Source organism: Haliotis cracherodii, unplaced genomic scaffold, assembly GCF_022045235.1.
Source record: "Haliotis cracherodii isolate W230 unplaced genomic scaffold, xgHalCrac1.p SCAF_24, whole genome shotgun sequence".
Classification (NCBI taxonomy): domain Eukaryota; kingdom Metazoa; phylum Mollusca; class Gastropoda; order Lepetellida; family Haliotidae; genus Haliotis; species Haliotis cracherodii.
The window spans coordinates 3,662,789-3,684,959 of record NW_027266280.1 but is presented as its reverse complement, the minus strand read 5'-3'; the positions used below and the strand labels follow the sequence as shown (position 1 = coordinate 3,684,959).

The 22,171-nt window shown below is 38.0% G+C and overlaps 1 protein-coding gene across 1 annotated transcript in view; it reads left to right on the top strand.

The window, feature by feature from the left end:
• The window catches only part of LOC139472170 (uncharacterized), a 73,669-nt gene that overhangs the window by 17,135 nt on the left and 34,363 nt on the right, over nucleotides 1-22,171 (top strand). Inside the window, exons 15-28 of the mRNA XM_071254547.1 lie at nucleotides 59-242; nucleotides 1,045-1,232; nucleotides 1,641-1,898; nucleotides 2,191-2,305; nucleotides 8,796-9,049; nucleotides 9,500-9,586; nucleotides 10,938-11,073; nucleotides 11,458-11,684; nucleotides 11,990-12,075; nucleotides 13,435-13,498; nucleotides 13,610-13,798; nucleotides 14,409-14,662; nucleotides 17,376-17,649; nucleotides 19,166-19,321. Of these exons, the coding sequence (XP_071110648.1) occupies nucleotides 59-242; nucleotides 1,045-1,232; nucleotides 1,641-1,898; nucleotides 2,191-2,305; nucleotides 8,796-9,049; nucleotides 9,500-9,586; nucleotides 10,938-11,073; nucleotides 11,458-11,684; nucleotides 11,990-12,075; nucleotides 13,435-13,498; nucleotides 13,610-13,798; nucleotides 14,409-14,662; nucleotides 17,376-17,649; nucleotides 19,166-19,321 (2,472 nt within the window). The remainder of the gene's footprint in view (nucleotides 1-58; nucleotides 243-1,044; nucleotides 1,233-1,640; nucleotides 1,899-2,190; nucleotides 2,306-8,795; nucleotides 9,050-9,499; nucleotides 9,587-10,937; nucleotides 11,074-11,457; nucleotides 11,685-11,989; nucleotides 12,076-13,434; nucleotides 13,499-13,609; nucleotides 13,799-14,408; nucleotides 14,663-17,375; nucleotides 17,650-19,165; nucleotides 19,322-22,171) is intronic.

The window sequence follows — 22,171 nt, the reverse complement described above, 5'->3', positions numbered from 1 at the left end:
AGTATTTCTTTTAAAAATGTCTATTTCGTGTATGAAATGATTTGATCTATAATATCAGCTGACAGGTAACACAACGTTCTCTCCATCTGCCGTGGACACGGTGAGAGACAAGTGTCTCTATGAAGTCAACATTAACCCTGAACTCCAGCAGAGCAGTGAAGCGTCCAACCAGTCCGTCAAGGCCATCGTTGAGGCAAGGACGTGTTCCGGAGACTGTGGTGGACATGGATCGTGTGTTGAAGGTACAGTAAAGTTTGTGGATAAGAAAACACGCCAGCACTGACCATTTCACGACCCTATGTAAATTAACGAAAGCGCAATGTGAATTTCCACTTTGAATCCGGCCTGGATACCTTCTGGAAACCCTCCGGGAACCTTACGCAATCTTCAACTTTCTTGGTAAGTTTCAAATATTTTTTATGTGTATCACACTTAATTGAACAAAATACATCCCCGCCATATTTTGACATTTTTGGGGAATGTTTCCAGAAACCTACACTTTGTTTGCTGTGAGATCGGAATATGCATTAGACAAAGTCGTAATTTCACATTTGGATTCACGAGTAGTTGTAAAATAAGATTGATTGATGTGATTACGTTTGTTATGAGGGGTAGATATTTTTTCAATATTGACAAGGTCAAAAATATCATCGATTGATGGACCTGTGATTTGTAAACACACCTAGCCACTTGTCAAAAATATATTGATCAAAGGTCATCTGAAACCAGGTAAGATTGATGTTGAGTGATGTGAAGCAATTCAACTTGAGCAGACACATCTCTGGACAAAAGGTTATAGTTGATCTTTGTCTTTAATGATCTTTGTCACTGTTCCTCATGATGATCAAAACTAAGGTTCACCAACAATCGATTCACATCCGTTTAGTTAGAAACAGATACAGAAAACGTCATTGCAGGTACATGCGTTTGCAAAGAAGACTGATGAAGGCTGATGAACCACATTTTGTACTTTTGCATCAGTGTTGTTACATACTGGTAAAATGCAGAGTTATTTTTCATGTATCACGCAATCCCTTATTGTAGGTGACTGTGTTTGTGCCAAAGACTACGGGGGTGGTGACTGCTCTGTTCATCTCACGGACCCTCCGGAAATAGACAGCATAGAAGATGATGGCCACTGTGACACGTCACGTGGTCCTTGTCAAGCAATCTCAGTTTATGGAGAGACATTCCTCGATTACCAAACATCATGCCTCGTGGAGGCTGTAAGGGTAAATATGACTTTTTAAAATGTTTTGTTTGTCTCTCTTGTAACGCCGCTCTCAGCAATATCTCAGCTATATAACGGCGGCCTGGTAATAGTCAAGTGATTGACATCATGAGCATCTATCAACGCAGTTGGGATGTGATGACATGAAGCAACCAAGTCAGCGAGTCTGACCACCCGATCCTGATAGTCGCCTCTTAAGAAAATCATAGTCACCTTTTACGACAAACATAGTCGCCCTTTTTTAAATGGAATTAATGATGCAGGAAATAACACATTTAAAGTCCAACTGCGGTCCTTCAACAAAATCAGTAAATGTGCAATTGTGTGACTGGGTTTCAGGTCCATCAATTGATTGTCTGGTTTGTTTACATGTCGCCGTCCCATGGCTGGAGTCCTGTATGCTTCACAGGTATTCAACACCACCAGTGAAAATGTATGGGCTAGAACGTCGCGTGGGTCAGTTATCAGCATCAGCCAGGTCGACTGTGATATTTCATCTCTGGGTGTGACTGAAGAGGCTGCAGAGGATTCTGCCTTCATTTGGGCCTTTAGAATTGCAGTTTCTAACAACCCGTCCAACTTCAGTGAGAGTGTCGGCATGATCATGTATGACAGCACCTGCGTCAAAGGCACAGTGAATGGGACAGACTTCATTTGGACACTTGAGGTTTTAAACGTCATGATTCCAGTTTAATTTTACGTGGCCGTCAGTTGGGGAATATGTAACCTTTGTTGTGCTTGTACATCTGTATACCATTCAGAGGCAACACTTCTCACTGATCCTAATAAATGACAACTCAAGTCTTGACCGCAGATCTGGCATTATGAGCAACATTTAAACATTAAAGAATAATAAAATGATCAAATATGTATACGCCTAAGCCTTTCTGAACCAACTGATGAGATTGTGCTCTTGGATGTTCTACTAGGTTATATTGTTGTTGTTGTTGTTGTTGCAGGGACCATATTGTTTACATGGTGGGACATGTCTTCTGCAAGGTACCACTCACCCGCTTGACCCCTGCTTGGTCTGTCATGTCTCTGGTAGTACGAGAAGCTGGATAAACAGTGCAGGTGATTACTCTTTTCTGAAACGTACGCTCAGTCAGTAGTGCTACATTATGGAACATTTTGTAACAGTATATTAAAAGAACAACTGTGTCAACCCCTTTTAATGAATGGGTTAATTATTATATGTATTTTTCATCAACAGCGCCTACATGCTCTGCAACCATTACAAATACATCTACATCTACTATCAATCAATCAGTTTATTCGGTAATAAGGCCTCAGGCCAACGTACAGATATATACAATTTAGTTTCACATCAACTGATGCATGAAATAACATTTACAGGTAAGAAGAACGAAGACAGATACAATCTTTTACATAACTGGCTAAGTTCTCAGAAGAGCTTAACATTCTAACCAGTGTGTCTTTACGATTATTACCAGTAATAAAGTCTAAATATGGGAAATACTTTAAGCGAATATCTTCATAAATAGGGTAAACAAGAATGAAATGAATTTCTTTCAACTGCCCTTAACTTGCATAATGGACAAAACCAGAGTGTCTTATCGATGCCATCCCCCCTTCATGTGTTATGTATAATTCTTAGTTCTCCAATACGTAAAAGTGTAAGCATACATCGCTTTTCTTTTGATAATACATTTAAAAGATACAGTTCAAGTGATGATGTCTTAAATGATTAATACAGTTCTAATTTCGAGCATCAAGACACCCCAGAACACTATATTTGTGCCTGACGATCCTTAACCATAAGTATGAACTCTCTTATAAAATATTCAGGATCACCAGCACCTTGAAATTCCCACACATGTCTGAAGCCATGTGAATATAACATATTCTTAACAGCAGAAACCAATGTATTTCTACCACTAGCATCAAACCTAACTAACATATTGTTTGAGCGCTTTGGAAATCTCTCCTGAGACATATTAAGAAGCTGAAACCAGTATCTTAAACATCCTGTGTAAGAATCAGTATAAATACCATATCGACCACATTCTCCGAGCATTTCGCTTGGAAACGTACGAGAAACAACCATTTATGAACACCCCAAATCTCCGAACGATATAAAATATTCTACCATGACATTGATGAATGCTTGATTCTGATTGGTTAAAAAGAGGTTTCCATTTTGCTACGGAAACCCCTTTCAAATATAGTAAGCCTTTTCTCAAAAAAACGTGCGTATGAATACATAGATAGCCTACATATCGATTCACAGAAAATGGCTGCCGATCTATCACCCCCATATGAACTGTAAAACATACCTATATTTCCTCTAATACACGCTCGGTCTCTTATACCAGACAGGTCTCTAATACGCGCCGAGTCAAGGGCTCTCGCGAAATTAATAGACGGCGTATAGTGTTAAATAGAGGAAATACGGTAGTTTGATATCGGATGTTTGGGGCGTTCTGGGCCGCAACCCTGACTGCTTCGATGATGACATTAAAAGATTTAACGAAGGCATATCTTTTGCATACAAATGAAATGTTTATGAAACTGTTAGATCTACAGAAATGTTCTATGGTGACCAGAATCGGAACAATTTAAGCTATTTCCTCATTGAAACAACCGACAATGAAAGTAAAATATAACATTATAAAAATTGTTTGAAAAAAACAACATAACATCAGCAGGGACAGTTAGTCAACGTGTTAATGTTGAACAGCATCACACTGTGCATCAGTACTGGGTTGTCTTCTGGTTTCCTCCGTTACTGTTAACAATTTCTTTGGCAGCCATAACTGAGAGTGCAGTGCAGATGGTACAGTGACAACCGGGACACGTTAGGACGGTTCTCATTTCAGGGTGGGGAGGTATAATTCAAAGATTCACACATTCAAAATAAGTGAAAGAGTGATATCTAATAATAAAAAAATAAAAAAAATAATAATTGTTCATTTTTTTGGTAACTTTTTCTGAAACCCACAAACAGGTAATTTCATTATTGAAACAACCGACAATGAAAGTGAAATATAACATAATAAAATATGTTTGAAGACATTTTATTCATGACAACATGGTGTTTACAAACCTTTTTCCTGATCGATATCCATTACCAACTCCGTCAACCACCACCGTTGGAATTTGGCAGGAGGGGATTTGAAAGTGCATCAGAACACACTCCCTTTCGAAAGTCCCAACTGAAGTGACAGCTTATCAAACTTGATGAAATTCATTTCAGAACACGCACAATTATGAAAATTAAACACTACCTACTATTTCTGGACCACAAATGTCTAAGTTCTGTCACTATTTGGCTTTGGATCCGTGAAATCTTGAAATTGACAGGTCACACCATGCAGATTCCTCGTTTCAAAATATCCGGCTCGTCTGCAGCCTAAACAGTGGCTGTTCAGTCATACTCAGTTCCATTAGTAAGCATATGGATGTACCAGCAGGCTCGATCAATCCCAGTATATCTACAGGTAAATGTTGAACCACATCATAGATCGGGGTTGTTATCTTGCTTCTTTTAACTAGATCAAGTTAATGTAAACACATGATTGTCAGCCATTGACAGCTGTGAGGTGTGAGTAACCGTGATTTAGGTCAAGTTCTGCCACATCCAAGTTCGGGGTAGAGAGGCATTTACTTTGATGTTATTCTTGTTTACTGGGGGGAATTGCTATCTAACTAATAATTCTTAGACATGTTAAATGTATATGAGAATGTTTATTCATAAAGTTTGCTGTAGAAATATATTCGTTCATCATTTTAAAACCTTTTTCTATTACCCGTCACCCCTACAATAGAAATGATGGCATGTTCGATTTCCAATAAATGACCTCTCTCACAAATTTCCGAGAAACGACAGCCAAGTCCACAGTGTTCATCAGTGTGCACCAGTTTGATAGATATTAAAACATCTCTCTTTGGATTAAGTTAGGAGTGTTATTTGTCAACTTCGTTTGAAAAACTATTTGTTTTGAACACTTATTATGAACTACTCACGACTTTGGTGTTTTTTAATCTTGAACTTTAGTAATATTTGTTACATATATAACTACCTGTGACCACTTTTCGGAATGTTCTAAGATCGCGGACCTGTGCACCTGTGTTATTGCGCGTGGCAAGAGAGCGCCGTTTTCAAAGCGTAGTTCTCCTAAATAGGTTTAATCTGAGAGTCGAACATTTTAAACAAAACTTTAGGAGCGATATTTCGAAGTTTATAAATGAGCTGTTTTATAGGAATTAAAGATATCATAATTAATGTAACTATCATCAACCAGTGTTTTTAAGCCAACTCATTGATGAGGTTTTTTTAATATTGGCTAGCATTGTGCACAACCACTAGTGGCTAAAGTGATGACATAAATCCTGCTGGGGTATCATGCAGGAAGCAGAGGTACTGTAAGTCCCCATGATCCCTAGCGAGATGGCCTAGCTTTGGTTACTGGTGGCCTATAGCCCATGTTTTAAAACTGTATATATAATATTGTTATGCTCAAATATGTTTCATGAATTGTTTCTTAATATAGTATAGTTTCTTAAATATGTTTTCAACTTGTTTTTAAACAAAACTTTGCATTTCTGACTAAATTGTATATATATATATATTAACTTGGTCTCGTCGCTATATGGCTGAGATAATGCCGATGCGATGTTAAATTTTAACTCACTCACTCAATCAAACATGACAATTCATGCTTTTAACTGGATGCTCTGTAATAACAGATTTGCAGAATGCAACAAAATCCACATCAGTTGCATTATCAGTTATATTCAAAACAGTTTTAAAGTAATCAATCCACTGAGAAACTTCAATACTTGGTGCTGTTACGGATGGCTTTCGAAGTTGAAATTTCAGTTCGGACAAAAATGTTTTTGAATTTCCCTTATTACAGGAGTTAAGAATATTTACAATAGCAGATTCTTCAAATACATCTTTTTTCGCCGGCATATTTCTCTAAATCTGTTGCGGACTACATGCAAGTTCTTTAAAGTGTCTGTATCACCACTAATTCTAAACAGCCATACCACTGTCCTCAGCACACTTTTGAATAATAGATGTCAAATGTTCTGCCTTTCTTTTGAGAAGAGGTAATACAGTTAGATATTTCTCTAACTGGCATCTTAAGTAATCTGTCTTTCAAAGATACATAAAAAAGTTCAACGTTCTGAGAACGCCATATATATTTCGGTATTGAAACACTTTTTTTCTATTAGTTCTGTGTAATGCTTTATCACATTAGGTTTACACTTAAGACTACAAGTAACTGGGACCTGGTCTGATTCAGTACGTTTCTGAACAGTAAAGTCTGATAATGAATACAATAAATCAGCTGAAGCAGCCAAATGGTCGACAACACTGGCCCAAGTGTTTGCAAAACACGTGAATGATCATACTTCATGTCACGTAAACATGGAATGTAATCAATATCGTCATCACATAATATATAGTCAGGCAGTAAAGCAATGCGTACGTCAAAGTCTCCTGCCATCATAAAATGAACGTCTGGGTAATCTCTTAGCTATTCTAGTAAACAGTTATCTAAATTATCAACACCTCTGGTACTCGGGTATCTGTCACCAAAGAACTATTATCAGGGTGAATGTAAACAAAGGACAAAAGAATATCCTTCTGAACATTAAATATACTTAAATCGAGCACAATAAATATACAGTCACTAAATAAAGAGTTTACGTGTTTTATCACATTGATTAATGTCTCCCTCACGAAGGCAGCCACGCCACTCTATTGTTGTAGTCACGTTCAAATACACTAAGTACTGTTCAATCATACTTTCTAAGTTTTCCTTTAAACAACTTTTTCAGGTTTCAAGATATGCAAATAATTCATACTTTTCGCAGAAACTGACAAAGCTAGAATTATTAAGTTTATTCCTCAAACCTTGCACACTCCATGAAATAAGGAAAGACATCCATGCGGACCTCGGCCATCCTCCAAGCTCTTAGAAGTATCGTGCAGTGAGTCGTCGTCCCGCCTCTCGGTCATGTGCACGCGGTTGTGTTTTGGCGAGCTGTACACGGGTGTTTGTTTCCAGATCATATGTATAAATTTTCCCGTTTCCAATTAAAAGTTTATCAAATCGCAACTGACACCTCTCATTACGTTCTCTAGCCTCATCCATCAGCACTTTTAGGTGTTTGCGTTTCTGCCGGACAGCATAGGAAAATACTCTGATACCGAATAGCCAGTGTCTTTCAGGAGTTTTATTTTGCCAAGTACAGCTGATTTTACATTAAAATCCAGAAATTTGACAATAATTGATTTACCGCAATTAACACGATGAGCTCTTACAATAATCACGTCAGTATCAATATCCATAGTTTTCTTCAGAATTTCTCGCACACAATCCTCACAATCTTTACAGGTTTCTTGCTGTTTAACTTTCGTTGTACCGTGGAATAAGAGCTTGTTTCGACGACTGTGATTTTCGAGGTAGTCCAGTTTCGTAGTGAGTGTTTCCACTTCTCTTCTCAGGGATGTATTTTGTTTCTCCAAATGACCACATTTTCAGTTCAAATCAGTAACCGCTGTTGCAAGTGAAGTTAGCGTTGCAGTCATCGTTGATAACTTGGAAGACAAATCAGTCTATTCCACTATGAACCCCGTCGATTACCGCATCAGTTCAAATAACATGCTTCTACCAAAGTCACCATCGTCGTATCTGCTGAGACTAACACAAATGTTGAGAAAACAGCTGCCTCAACTACAATATCTCTTGAGGCGACAACATCTGCTGCGACAGCCACACCGGCGAGAAACTACACCTGCCGCAACTACATCTCTTGAGACAAGATCTACGGCGACAGCCACACCTGCCGAGACTACTACACCTGGCTCAACTACATCTCTTGAGACAAGATCTACGGCGACAGCCACACCTGCCGAGACTACTACACCTGGCTCAACTACATCACTTGAGACAACATCTGCGGCGACAGCCACACCTGCCGAGACTACTACACCTGGCTCAACTACATCTCTTGAGACAACATCTGCGGCGATAGCCACACCTGCCTAGACTCCTACACCTGGCTCAACTACATCTCTTGAGACAACATCTACGGCGACAGCCACACCTGCCGAGACTACTACACCTGGCTCAACTACATCTTTTGAGACAACATCTGTGGCGACAGCCACACCCGCCGAAAACACTACACCAACAACATCTCTTGAGTCTACAGTATTTCCAGGACTATAACATATACCGAGACTGATACAATAACATAAACATTTAGTCTTCCTGTACATTATGAAACCACATATATTGCATATGACAATAAACGGGATGTTTCACAACCTTAATTAACCCATATGTAAATTGTTAAATAATTGTCATACCTTTCTTTTGTTTGGGTAATATTTGTTTTCACACAAAAAGCCTGCGTTCATTTGGCATAACTGATATGACACTAACTTTGGAAACTTACTCATTTAGGTTCAAATGACGTACATCAAGTAATGCTGTGAACAAATTGCAAGAGATTCGTGATCATTGTCATTGTTGCAGGTGAGCTAAAACAGAAGATATGAGCATTACAATGTTTCTGTTTGCAGCTCCGGATTTCAATACACCAGTCACCATAGTAACCGAACTTGTCCGTAAAGGTGATTTTGCAACGGAGTTGGAGTTCCACTGTCAGTTCATCAAACATCCTCACGACGTCTTCTACACCACCAACTGGTTTGTTGATGGCGACCTTTTGGCGGCTAAAACCCCTGAGCAATGGGACGACGGAAATGTTACCCAGATACACGCCTTGACAGAGGATGACCTTAGGGCAAACAATATAACCACTGTTGGATTCGAGGTAAAAACTACTGAAAACTCACAAAGCTGACACAATTTATGGATAACAACTTCTATTATATGCTACTTTTCGATATATGTCCTTGTACCATCTTGCTCAACAGCGGTATACGTTTCTATAACCCCACGTCCTGTGATAGCATGTAAAAGAAGCTGTTATCTATAAATTGTGCCGACCTTGTCATTCCTCAGCTTCTAAGAAATACCCATCAAACAATTTATTGATTAAAAATTAGTTTATTAAAATTGTGCATGTTACATGTTCTGTGCATATGATTGTCCTTTTGCACCTTCGAAAATATATAAGGGATATCTTGTGATTACTAGATTTTCCGAACCAAGTTGTGGATGCTGAAACGCCGAATTTCCCTTAAAATAAAAGATCTTGACAAGAACATAATTGTATACTTAAAACGCATATTCATGTATAATAATATTTCATATTTCAAAGATACGCTGCTCCGTGAGAGTGAGTAAATGCTTAAATACAATGGCTGGCGCTCCTGTACTGTCTGAAGCGAAGTTTATAGGTATAAAGGTAGGTTGTTCATTCTCTCGAGTTTCGTTTTTGTTTATTTGTAAGAAGTTTTACGCATTCCTAATATGCTTGACACACCAGTATTATTCATACTAGCGTTGCTTTGGCCTCAGTGTTTCTGTGTTTGACTGGAAACATGGTTGAAGCCTTATAATATGTCAACTGAAAATAAGAAAGTGTATTAACCAGTACATACTTCAGTCAATTTGAAACGAAATTACTTGTTAGTAAACGAGACAAAACGATTGATTAAGTATTGTGAATCAAGAGTTAGTTATAAGAAAGAGAATTGTTGAGAATAAAATCTTTCGAGAGAGTCTGTAAATCGTTGAAATAAGCCGCCTTTACTAAGTTTATGTATATTACTATATGTGTAGATATTTCCTGAATATTTAGATACGCGGGCATGCATAAATGAAAGTATCAGTTTTTCATTTGTAAAACTTTGCTACTTTCAGTGACGAGACAAAACAGTTGTGTATAATAGATATTGTTCGCTTCCTGAATGTACTAGAATATCATTGGAACTTATTTACTTCTTTATCATGGTAAAAACTTAATGTAGCATTTCAAGATAATTATAATGTAAATCAGGTGAGTTTTTGCAGGACTTGTTGTCCGTGGCCTGACGTCATTCACCCAGGTCTGTCCTTCATCTGTCCATAACTTTTCATGTCTCCAAAACAGCAGAAAGTAGGATCCTGAAATTTTAGGACGTCTAACATCATACCATTTTAGCGATGTATTCATGACATTAAAAGACAAGAGTTGGGGTGGTTTAAGACTTTAAGAAACATTATTTTTGATTGGACTTAAATTTAAATAACAAATGTCATTAATTGCGGAAAGAAGTAAATAGAAACAACAAACCTCTCCCCATAACCACAAGGACGTTTTGCTACCGTCCATACAACACTGACAACCCATCAACAAGAACCTTGTGTGAGGACATTAGTTGGTTGGTTTGGTTTATTTTTCAACGCCGCACTCAGCAATGTTCCAGCTATATGACGGCGGTCTGTAAATAATCGAGTCTGGACCAGACAATCCAGTGATTTATATCATGAGCATCGATCCACACTACTTGTGACATTCATGTCACGTTTAAACTACTTTCTCAGCAAAGCAGGTATTCATGATGGATGCCATCTCCATGTAGGTATGTTTTATATAGCTGGAATATTGCTGATTTCGGTGTTGAACAACAAATAAACATAATTCACTGACACATGAATAAAACTTATTGTCTTATTTGAGTTGGTTTTGTTGTGAATTGTTGGTTTGGATGCATGATCGGTGCTATCTCTGTATTGGTATACTTGTGATTCCATCTTACTTCTCATTACACCAGCTGTCAAGCACCACATTAATCCTGAAGGAAGGGGAATCTGCTGATATTTCTCTTCAGCTAACTGCTCCGTTTGGCTGCGAGAGATTTTTCGAGGGCACTGATCTTTGTGTATTACTCGTCGCAGCATATTCCATCGGTCAGTATCTTATACCTGCTATTTTGATGGATTTGCAATAAATGATCATGAATTGATTTGAAATGAGATATTGCCTGTTCCTCAAATTTGAATCCAAAATAAGAAGGAATATTGTTATTCAAGATATATGCTCATAATTCATGTATCGACATATTGTACAGTTTGATATTAGCAAAAGCAAGAAGCTTAATTTAATGCTACACGCCAATCACGTTGAAGTCAATAGTTCTTTTAAATGTAACGCAATTTATATAAAAAGTACCTGACATTTCTTTAAATCTTTGCTTTTGTCATCACTGATTGTGCCTTTTGCGCCCTATGGAATCTGTTTCGTCGCATAGTCAAGACTGATTATTCTCCTCCGACTTTTTATATTTACTTTAGATAAGGATTCAACCAAACCTGATCCATGTGATAATGCTGTCCTCACACGCTCGACATGTGGAGTAACCATTCCATTTTCTCGATGGAATGAAACACACACGATCAAGGTCTTTGGGAGTATATCTATGCGATATGGCTTTTCAACCCAGAACCTTAAACTGGCACTGGGAACAGGGGATGTGATTCCACATCAACTGTGGTCGAAATACAATCCAGGACAAATAACGGTAAATTTGCACAGATAGTTATTAACGTACCATGGACTATCATGGAATAAACACACAGCGAGATTGGTCTAAGCAGTAAGGTTTGAATTGCACATTATAGGGAAAGTGACTACACATCAGTAGTAATCAATATCTCAAGAATCTATTTACAAATGACAGTATCCTGCAAACCCAAATTTAATTTAATGAAATGTGTTATATCTTATATGTAGGGTATACATACGATGTATATGTGAACTGTATGATAAGTGTTGTATGTATTTTTATAAAAAAAAATATGTACGATCAATTTATTCTGATCACAGGTACAAGTAATAAAGGACACCTCGAATGTGGAGGGCAAATCTTGTTTTGCTGTAAATGACCCCCACATGAAGACATTTGATGGCAGGTAAATATATCAACGTTTAGAGGCGATTTATACAAGTACTGAGTGTCAAAACATAGCATCCCCATACTCTATTTTGGGGTTAAAGTATGTTATCAATATATATATATATATATATATATATGTCAACTAAATGATACATCTGTATGCAGGGATATAGAAGAGTCGATTGGTCACTTGAACGATCAGCTTGATAAAGGAAAATTCTCAGATGTATTAAAAACGTTTAACATGGTGTGACATACAATACAATACGTTTTGATAACAACGAGTAAGACGATTACCTGTAAAAGAACAACTTCACGATGGATTCACATTACTATAATCTCGAGCAACACATAAGCAACGAAACACTTTTTCTTAAATATGTTGCCTTCTGAGTTATATTTCGTATCTGATCTCAAATTTTCCTTTCTTGTTTGAACAATATTAAACCAACGACAATAGAACAATTCACTTACATTCTATGTTTAATCAGCATAACCAAGTCCATGATTTTCAGGCAAGATATCTTAAAATTACAATTCTTCTTGTATAAGATCCAATGTATCTTCTAGAAAACAAATACATTCTTTTCAATAACTGATATTTTTGGTTGATTGAAACAGCCATTTCCCTTCGGTAACGAGAGGATTGTGACAGTCGACATGACAGAAACCATTTAAACATACAGCATTAGATATAAAAGACTTCTCTATTGAACGTTGTGAGTTGCGTCCCCTGAGTTTTATAATTAATTCTTGGGCAGAACTGCAATTAATCCGTGTGCAGTTTATCGCAAAAAGATATTCGACCGTACACCCTAATGAATCAAATCGAGGATTCTCTTAAACTTGCCAAATCATCTATTTCAACATGCGAGGGGGCACGGGTGGCCCAGTCGTCTAAGGCGCCGTGATTCGCTGTGCAGAGTTGCGTTCCTTGGGTACACCAGAAACCTATGATTGTGGGATGGAATCCTGTTTCGCACCTAGTATGTTTCTAGGCTTGTCACCACCATACCCGTGCTCGTTGGTTTCACCGAAGTGGTAAACGTCTGAGACCTGCATCTCTTCGGGCTTTCATCTCACATTAAGCTGACACACCGTGATATAACTGAAATACTGTTAAAAGCGACGTTAAACCCAAGTCACTCACACACTCACACAATTTGCGAGTCATCAAACAATATAACATCATGTACAACATCACCCCATTAAATGAGCAGAGAATAAAATACGTTCCTATTGTCTTGCCAAATATCATGTTTATCTCATTACGTATTTGTAAGACACATTTAGAGATGTGAATTATAGACACGTTAACACATTCTTACTGTATAAACCGTCTTTAAAGTATTTAGTGGTCATATATATTTTTCAGGAGGTACGAACATCAATACAATGGTACATTTACAATGTATAATCATACCGAACGTCCTATTGAGGTAAGATATCAATCCAGACGCAATGGTTCCTTTTATGTTTCAACCATAACACACATGAATGCTTACACAATACGTAAATGGTATATAGCATTGCATTAATTCATGTACCAGGTTCAACTCAGGACATTCAAATGTGGATCGCGAGCCTGGTGTAACTGTGGTGTTGCTGTACGAGCAGGCAGGACAGTGTTTGAGTTCAACAGGTGCCCTGATGTGACCGACATCTGGCAAATGGAGTACACACTGTGTGAAGATGGCGGAGATGTGCTGCAGGTTAAGAGAAGGGAAAGCAGCTATGAGGTATTGTTCTTTCTAATATGCATTTCTGGTGCGAGTGAGTGAATGGAGTTTCACACCACATTTAACAACAGCCATTGGTTACGTTTTTTGATCACGTGCGGATGTCAATATTTTAATGCGTTCTTATGAGCTCTTTAGCTGACGATATGAGATATGAAAAGAGCCAATTCTCAAATGGGTGGTTTGCTTGAAAAATGTTAACTTCAGACCTGGTATTGTCCATAGTCTTCTCACATGTAAATTAAGTTTGAGGCTTCGATCACGGCAAACGATCTTTTGGACATTTCGGATACATAATTCTTCTGTTTCCAAGAGCGGTATATTTATGAACACAAGATATTTGTACTATAGTAACATACGACCACTAGCACCTGGCGGTTAACAAAGATGTTTGTGATTGCATGGTTGTATTTAGCCATGGAAACATAAAGTACACTCTCGACATACACTGAAAGTCTAGTATTTCGTTTACATTTTACACAATTTGCTACTCTACACAAAACAGAAAACTTGCATCAGATTTCGCAGTAGAATGTTTGGTAATCCCCATCTGACTTGGACAATGAAATTGAGATAAAAATACAACAAATACAAATGTTGTGGCTTGAAGGTATACCTGCCAACTGGAGGGAAAGTGGATATCAACTTTTACCCGAAAAGCAAGTACCTCAATGTCTACATCTATCCATCTGTGCAAGATGTTGGGAAGAGTAGAGGCCTCTGTGGTAATCTGTCCGGTGTCTGTAACGACGACTTTGTAATGAGAGATGGCAGCTACTCCACCGACAACACTTCTACTGATGCCTGCAATACTTGGAATGGGTTCTTCCAGAACTTACTCACGACATTCTCCAACTCTTGGAGGTGAGAGATACAAAAATAGAACTTTGACATACGCTACCCTTCACTCATATTCACTCGAGTAATCACCTGTCCACTTGAATTTGCAAAGTGTGCCTGAAACATTAAACATTTGTCTTTTTGGCAGAGATGTCCCAATTTTCCAATAGTAAACTTCATGTTGAGCAATATTTCAGCAGCTCTAGCCTTTGGTGTTTACATTTGACGAATTATGAGATAGAATCGAACATGCTCTTTCTACCAGGGTTCAAAGAGCGTCATACGACTGAGAAGTGAGAAGTGGTTTGATCAAGGTTACAAAATTCAAGACCTCAGTAAAGCTTTCCCAAAAAATGTTGGTAGACATGTGGAGGACATTTCCAAATTTGACGCATCAGTGACAGAAATGATGTCCGATGCAATTCTTGTATCATATGTGCCCATGTTTGCATGTGATTGTGACAAATGCCACTAGTGTGGCATGATATCCCCACCTTTTTGCGAACACTTGGTGTTATTTCTATTTGATAGTGATTCACAAACATATACTCATTCTACAGTTGGAATTGTACAATCGACTTTGTACGGATTAAGGAAATGGTTTTGCCGCTTTCATTTTAAGAATACGGAAAGGGTCTTGTCATTTTTATTTAAGTCATACTTCAAAACAAGATTCCTAACTGAATTGCTACTTCCTTTTAATCATATGAACCGTTGAATGAATTTGAAATAGCATTATTAGAAAGACGAATGACTCCAAACCTCCAAACAAATCCAAGTCAATGTACGGGAACACCTGGTTTTCATGAGACAGGATCATTAAAACCAAACATTACCTTATTATGATAACAAAAAGTACTGTATAGAAACTGCAAATAAATATTATGGAATAAATGCGAGGGGCGCCAGAATGTAGGTAATGAACACATACGCGTTATAAGTGAAAAATCAGACATTGTTAAATTGTGTGAATAATGTGTATGACCACCTCTTTGACGTATGCACGTCCTGCAACGACGTTGACGACAGAGTGTCTTAGGGGATCGCAATCCTCACTTTGGAAGAAGTAGACAGCTGTTGCAGAGTTAGTAGTTCTGCCGCAGATTCGTCCCAAGGTCGTTAGGCCGTGGGCTAGGTATGACCAACGAGCAACCCCCCCCCACTCCCAACCCTCCCCACCCCCATCCAAACCCCACTTAATTCTTTAAAGCCATAAGCATACATACATAATTATGAATGTTAACAAGAAAAAAGTTGGGAAGAACTTGTTGTTACCGCCTTTCAAAGTTTGGTACCCTGCCCGGTTTTGCTGTATATCACTTAGGGGTATGATTACGTTTTGGGTTGTCATCTCACTAGTGATTCACTGATCTTCAAGTGTGATATACCACAGGAAGCCATATATAAGTACATCTCCATTGAGGTATCAATAATTGGTATTGAGTGAATATGGACCAACCCATGGCTAATCGAACGACATATATGCCGACAAAACCTAATTCTTCTTGCAGAAACCGTTTATATGTTCTAGGTACGTGTCCCTGAATTAACTATAATCTTCTAACACATGTTCCAGTACATCTCTTGAAGTACTTCTTAACATGTGATGTTACCAGGTGAAAATCTTTTGCACAATTTGGAACAAATTTACTCTTATAATATCAGAGTAGGATACCCAATATTGCATTCTCGGCTTGGCTACATCGGAACAACGCTTGGATATATGCTCAGGATTTGGCTTGTCATATTGTGTGTTTCATCGACCTATATGTGTTATATACCACAGGAAACCATATATAAACACCATAATTTGATGTAGGCTGATTATTGATCTACTTGTGGACAATCATACAGAATACTTCTTTACAACTCTGATATCACTCACTTTTGTATGCATATAAGAGGTTCATAGTAGAATGCTCGAGTCCATTTCAGAACTTTGAATGAAATGGACCTGTGTGAAACATATTCAAGATGGCAACCATAAAGCTGTGCAAAAAACTGATCATAATGTAAATGTTATTTATTTCAGTAAATATAGAAATCAATTTCTTGGACGCAGGCTTGATATTTTGACAAAATTTGCCATTTCAAGTTGAGTTTCAGATTCTTTGGTAATCATACCCCCCAGTGATATACGGCACAACCGGGCAAAAACGCGATATAGGTTTCTTCCCAACTTATTTCTTGTTAACTTCCAAAATCATGTTACGTATGCCTATGTTGTTGCAGGAAGGCGGTAAGGACTTTAGCTCTGTGAGGTCTGGCAGTTTCGTTCTGCAAGATGGATCGTGATCCAATGATGCTCTGATCTGGAATTTCCTCCCCCAATCTTTCATTCCGTATTATTAGAAGACGACTTTCAGTTTTTCTGCTCCATAAAATCGTAATTAAGAAATCTTTGTGACTTTTATCAAAGATCGTCTGAACATGAAAATAGCAACTTTAGGTTGAAATCGCCACAGTAAGCTATCAAACTATTCCTCTTTTTTTTATCTTTACTCAAACAAGGTTAAGCAAATTATGTTTAAACCAACTACAGTTGAGTGAATAGTTGAATGAGTGAGTGCCACCTTTTGCAATATTCCAATAGCACAAAGATATGGACTTCTTTCAATAATATAGATATTACTTATAATGATAAATCGCTACAAATGGTAAACATGTAGAGTAGCACATGTGTGCATGCAGTAAAGTTTATAAATTTTGGTTATTTTAGAAAATACCAATGTTTCAGGGTTGCGGATCATGATGATCTGTTCAATAGAGATACACACGCAAGGTTGGACCCTTGGAAGAAGACAGATACATTTTGTTCCTGCACAAAGAACCCCTCAACTTTACAACTTGTGAGAGAAGTAAACTGTACTGCTCTTGCAGCTGTAAACGTTTGCAGTACCCTCAGAGGTTATACAGATGTAATCCCATCAAAGTGTACAATCAAAGAGAGACGCAAGAGGAGATCCATAAAATTGACTTCTAAATGGAAGGAATCCCACAGACAAAAAAGGGTATGTATCAATGTGTTCACCAGATGATCTGTATTATCTACTTCATGGGGGGTTATAGATACAACATTCAGTTTAATTAAGGTATCGTGTCATTAATGTACTATATGTATTAGAAAATGTATCACATGGCATGTTTTTTTGTCATTTAAAAATGACGGACGAATACAAATATCTGTTTTCATGAAAACAAGTAAATTATGCATATATTTTGTTGTCCAATGACTCCAATCGGATTATGTTCTGCGGTTTCTAAGCTACATACTTGAGCAAAATATGCATTGCAATTTTAAGAAAATCAGTTTATGACCGGGGCCATACAAGATTCATGATTTTCAACCCCAGTCAAAAGTAGACCAGTTAAATTCATGTCACATATACGTCCAAAGCTAATGTATATCAGACTAATAATATCAACAGGTTATAAGATAGTGCAGTTACAGTTTTAGTACAATCATTTTTAATTAGAACTGATCTTGATAATTCCTATATCATGCATACAATTGAACATTAACGTCAAATTCCATTTCATATCCGATGACAGTTTAAACCTTTCTCAACATTCCATTTGTCAGACCCTAGCTTGCAAAAACTTCTATCGTATCTTGCTACCATACATACTTTACAAACAGGTTTATCCTGCGAGTATTCCTAGGAATTCCTAAAACAGAGTATTTACCACACCTAAACACACCAGCCTGATAACTTCTTTATCATATAATGCCATTCTTCAAGCCTTACCATCTCTCACAAACATTACCTAAACACTGAAGTTTTCTTGGAATATGCGCATTAATATATATTACGTTAACAGGTAAGTGATGTGTCTGTCGGACAGTCAATATAGTTCCATCTGAAACCTGTTTCATATACAGTGGCGTAACTACAAACTTACAAAAAAGCAATTGCCTCCACAAATTGTTTTTGCTTGCAATCCTTTGGTCTGTCCGCTAGAGTAACTGCCTTTTATCCAAGGGAAGCTACACTAACCCTTGTCTATGAGACGTCACGTTTGTTGACAGAGTCTGCCTGTCCTGTCATAATGTTACGAAGTGCAGTCAGATGTACACACAACGACAAAACGAAACAAGGAATCAATTCGGACATATTTCGGCCAAATTCAACCGTTTTAATTTATGGAAAAGGTCTACGTACACATATATGGAAACTTATCCCGCTTTGGTAGTGTTCTCACAAAATTGTTACGTCATTTATATCTTCAAAGTGCCAAAATGCCTTCGCTACGTCACAGTTAGACCCTGATTTACAGTATATTAGACTATTCTTTTGATAATGATAGCAATTATTCAAGTACGACGCCATGTTTGTTATTGAAAGTAGTCCCTACTTGACCTTTGATATGTGCATATGACCCCAACGGATATCGTTTTATTCCGTTGGCTTTATCCTACCAGGAAACCTATCTATCATTAGATAATGTGGAAACATGACATAAATATGTTGATTTTTTATTCTGCATATATCAAAATTCCATATTTGAAGTATGCTTTCTGCACAGCAAGCTGAAGGAGAGTGGCAAGATGAATGGACAGAGGACAAAGCCAGGGCCTATTGTGACAAAGTATTCCAGGACTCCAGATCCGTGCAGGTCTGCAGTAACGTGACTGGAGTTGACACCCATGGAAGCATAGACAACTGTGTACTGGATATACGGGTATGTTTCTGTCACGCTTGTATGTCTGCTTATCGACGGTCATAAAGCATGTGACTTGAGGAATCGTGTGGTGTTAAGAGTCTTGACGGAGCAGTAGCGTTAGTGTGAAATAGACGTTATGTTTAATTATAATGATTCCTGCACGCATCATTGTCCATTGTGGCTAAAGGGAGGTGCTGTGAATGCATGATAAATGACAATGAAAGAATACTTTCAGTTCTACTCAATACACTTATCTAATACTACTCGAATCTCACTATTTTTTTATTTAAACATATTTATTCACAAGGAGTGAACGGGATTTGGGGGAACAAGTTCTTCAAACTTAGATTGCCTTCTCCCAGGTATTCACAAAATTTCACAATTTCAAATTCAATAAGTTTAAAGGGGAGAGATGCATTGTTGAATGAATAGTTCTTTACACAAATCTTTTAGTTGTATATATATAAAGTTGTACTACAACGTGACCTGCATTGCCGTATAACAGTAGGTGTACATCAACATGATATGAACAATATTTTTAAGGCTGTTAAACATAATTTCATGCTGATGACTAAACAATGTACATTCCATGAGATAATGATGTGCATTTTCACATGTATTTGAACATCTACAGTTCGGGTGATTTTTTATACCAATTCAATATAAATCATAAGTCAACTGACTGCACATGTATCTCAGTTTTGTGTGTCAGATACTATATTTTCTTATTCCATATGCGAAATACGCAGGTGACGTGGGGTGGTACTTTTGTGAATAATTATTAAAACAAGAAATCGTAGAATTTCGATTTGGTAACAGAATAGAGTTCCACAATCGGATAGACGATGGGCAAAAGGATTCACACGAATGTCTTAGTCTTGTGAGAGGAACACTGATGTTTTCAGAGTTTCTGAGACTTTATGGGTTTTTTCAAGCAACAGTGTTTGGTAGAATATCTGTTAGTTGGGTTGGGGCCATATTGTGATTACTTTTGAAAAAAGACAAAGTTTACGTTTCTTTCTACGCTCAACTAAGGGTTCCCAACCGGTTTCGTAATATAATGAATGCCTGGGGGCATATTTAGGTAGACCAGTTACAATGCATGCAGCTTCTAATTGTGATTGTTCTAATGTCTCACTTTGTCCTTCAGTGCAACCATCCCATACCTCACATGTGTATTCAAAGTGTGGTCTTGTGAACATTTTATATATATATATTGAACAACAAAAGTTCCTGTGACACTGAATAAGATTTTATGCAAAGTTATGTTTTTTACCAGATGCAACAGATAAAAGACTCCTGTAAGCGTTCAAATGGTTTAATTTGTCGCACAAAGTCCTCTGGGCTATCTGTCCATATCTGCTAGAGCAGGTTTCGAAGTTCCTGGAGTGTCTGTGGAACACGTGGTTGACGTCGAAGGCGCCGATCCATCTCATCCCACATGTGCTCGATTGGTGAGAGATCAGGGGAGCGAGCCAGCCTGGGTATGACATTCACGTTGTTTTTTTTAAGAGAATCCTGAACAAGTCGAGCAATATGAGGCCGGGCGTTGTCATGTTGAAAGGTAATGCCTGGGCCATGACAGGGCGCAAAAACGGTAGAACAACGGGGCCAATGATCTCATTGCGGTAGAGCTGTCCGTAACGTTCGTTCACCTCGACGTCGGTACACTCGAATCCGTCCATCGCTGTGGCTGAGGTGAAAACGAGACTCGTCAGTGAATAGAACTTGTCCCCACTTGTGGCCGTCCAGCGTGGACCCTGTCTGCACCACTGTAGACGTGCTTGACGGTGATTTCCTGTCTAAAAGGGACGTCTGGCGGGTCTTCAATCCCTGCACATCTGAAGCGACGACGTACGGTTTGTGAAGATATTCGTCGAAGGCCAGGGATGCTTCTTGCAGTCAATGTTGCTGGCTGGAATCGATTTCGTAGGTGTGTTGTTCGAATTTTGTTCTTTTTGATTATTGGTTACGCGTGGCCTCCCACTCCGAGGATGGTCTCTGACGGCATTCGTCTTTTGTCAACGTTGCCATAATACTAAAGTGTGTTTCTGTGGACGTTAAATTGACTTGCAACATCACGTTGACTCGATCCTGCTTCAAGCATACCAATGATTCGCAGACGCTCATTTTCGGACGGGCGTGGCATTTTGTAATGTTGATTAATTGCGTAATGTTTTTTTTTTATCTGAGTGGTTGTTGTCAGCACGATGCTAAATAATGCTTATGGAATCCCGTTTACGCACGTGTTTTTATACCCATTCTTGGGTAATGCATGGGTCTTGCATAAAAGTCAACTTTTGCATGGAATGCATGCTTTTCTGTAGCAGTTGCGTTTTGTGACTTGATTCCATACATGTACTACAATATTGAAAACCAAACTTTACTTGTTTGAAAAATACACTAAAATATTGGTGTCACAGGAACTTGTGTTGTTGAGTATTATATTGTTAATAATATATCTTTCTTTTGTTTCTTGCCCCTGGCTTCACGTATAACACCCAAGTGCTTATAACTATTTACTGGGCTGATTTCTTTTCCATTGAAATATAGTTTTAGATCGACCTCCAATGTTGCCTTTGCTAGAGAATAGAACAGATTTAGTCTTTTCGGGATTGTCAGTTATCAGCCAAAATTTCACCCATTCACTTAATATTGCTAAATTTGTGCTTAAGGAACGTTCCAGGACACTCTTATTATTGGATGACATCCCAATCGATGTATCTTCGGCAAACAGTCTTGTCATACAGTCTAATTTATCAGAAATGTCATTTACATAAACAATAATGAGTAAAGGACCAAGCATGGACCCCTTTGGCACGCCAGCCTCCATGTATCATGGTTTTGATATCTTCCCATTCACAATGA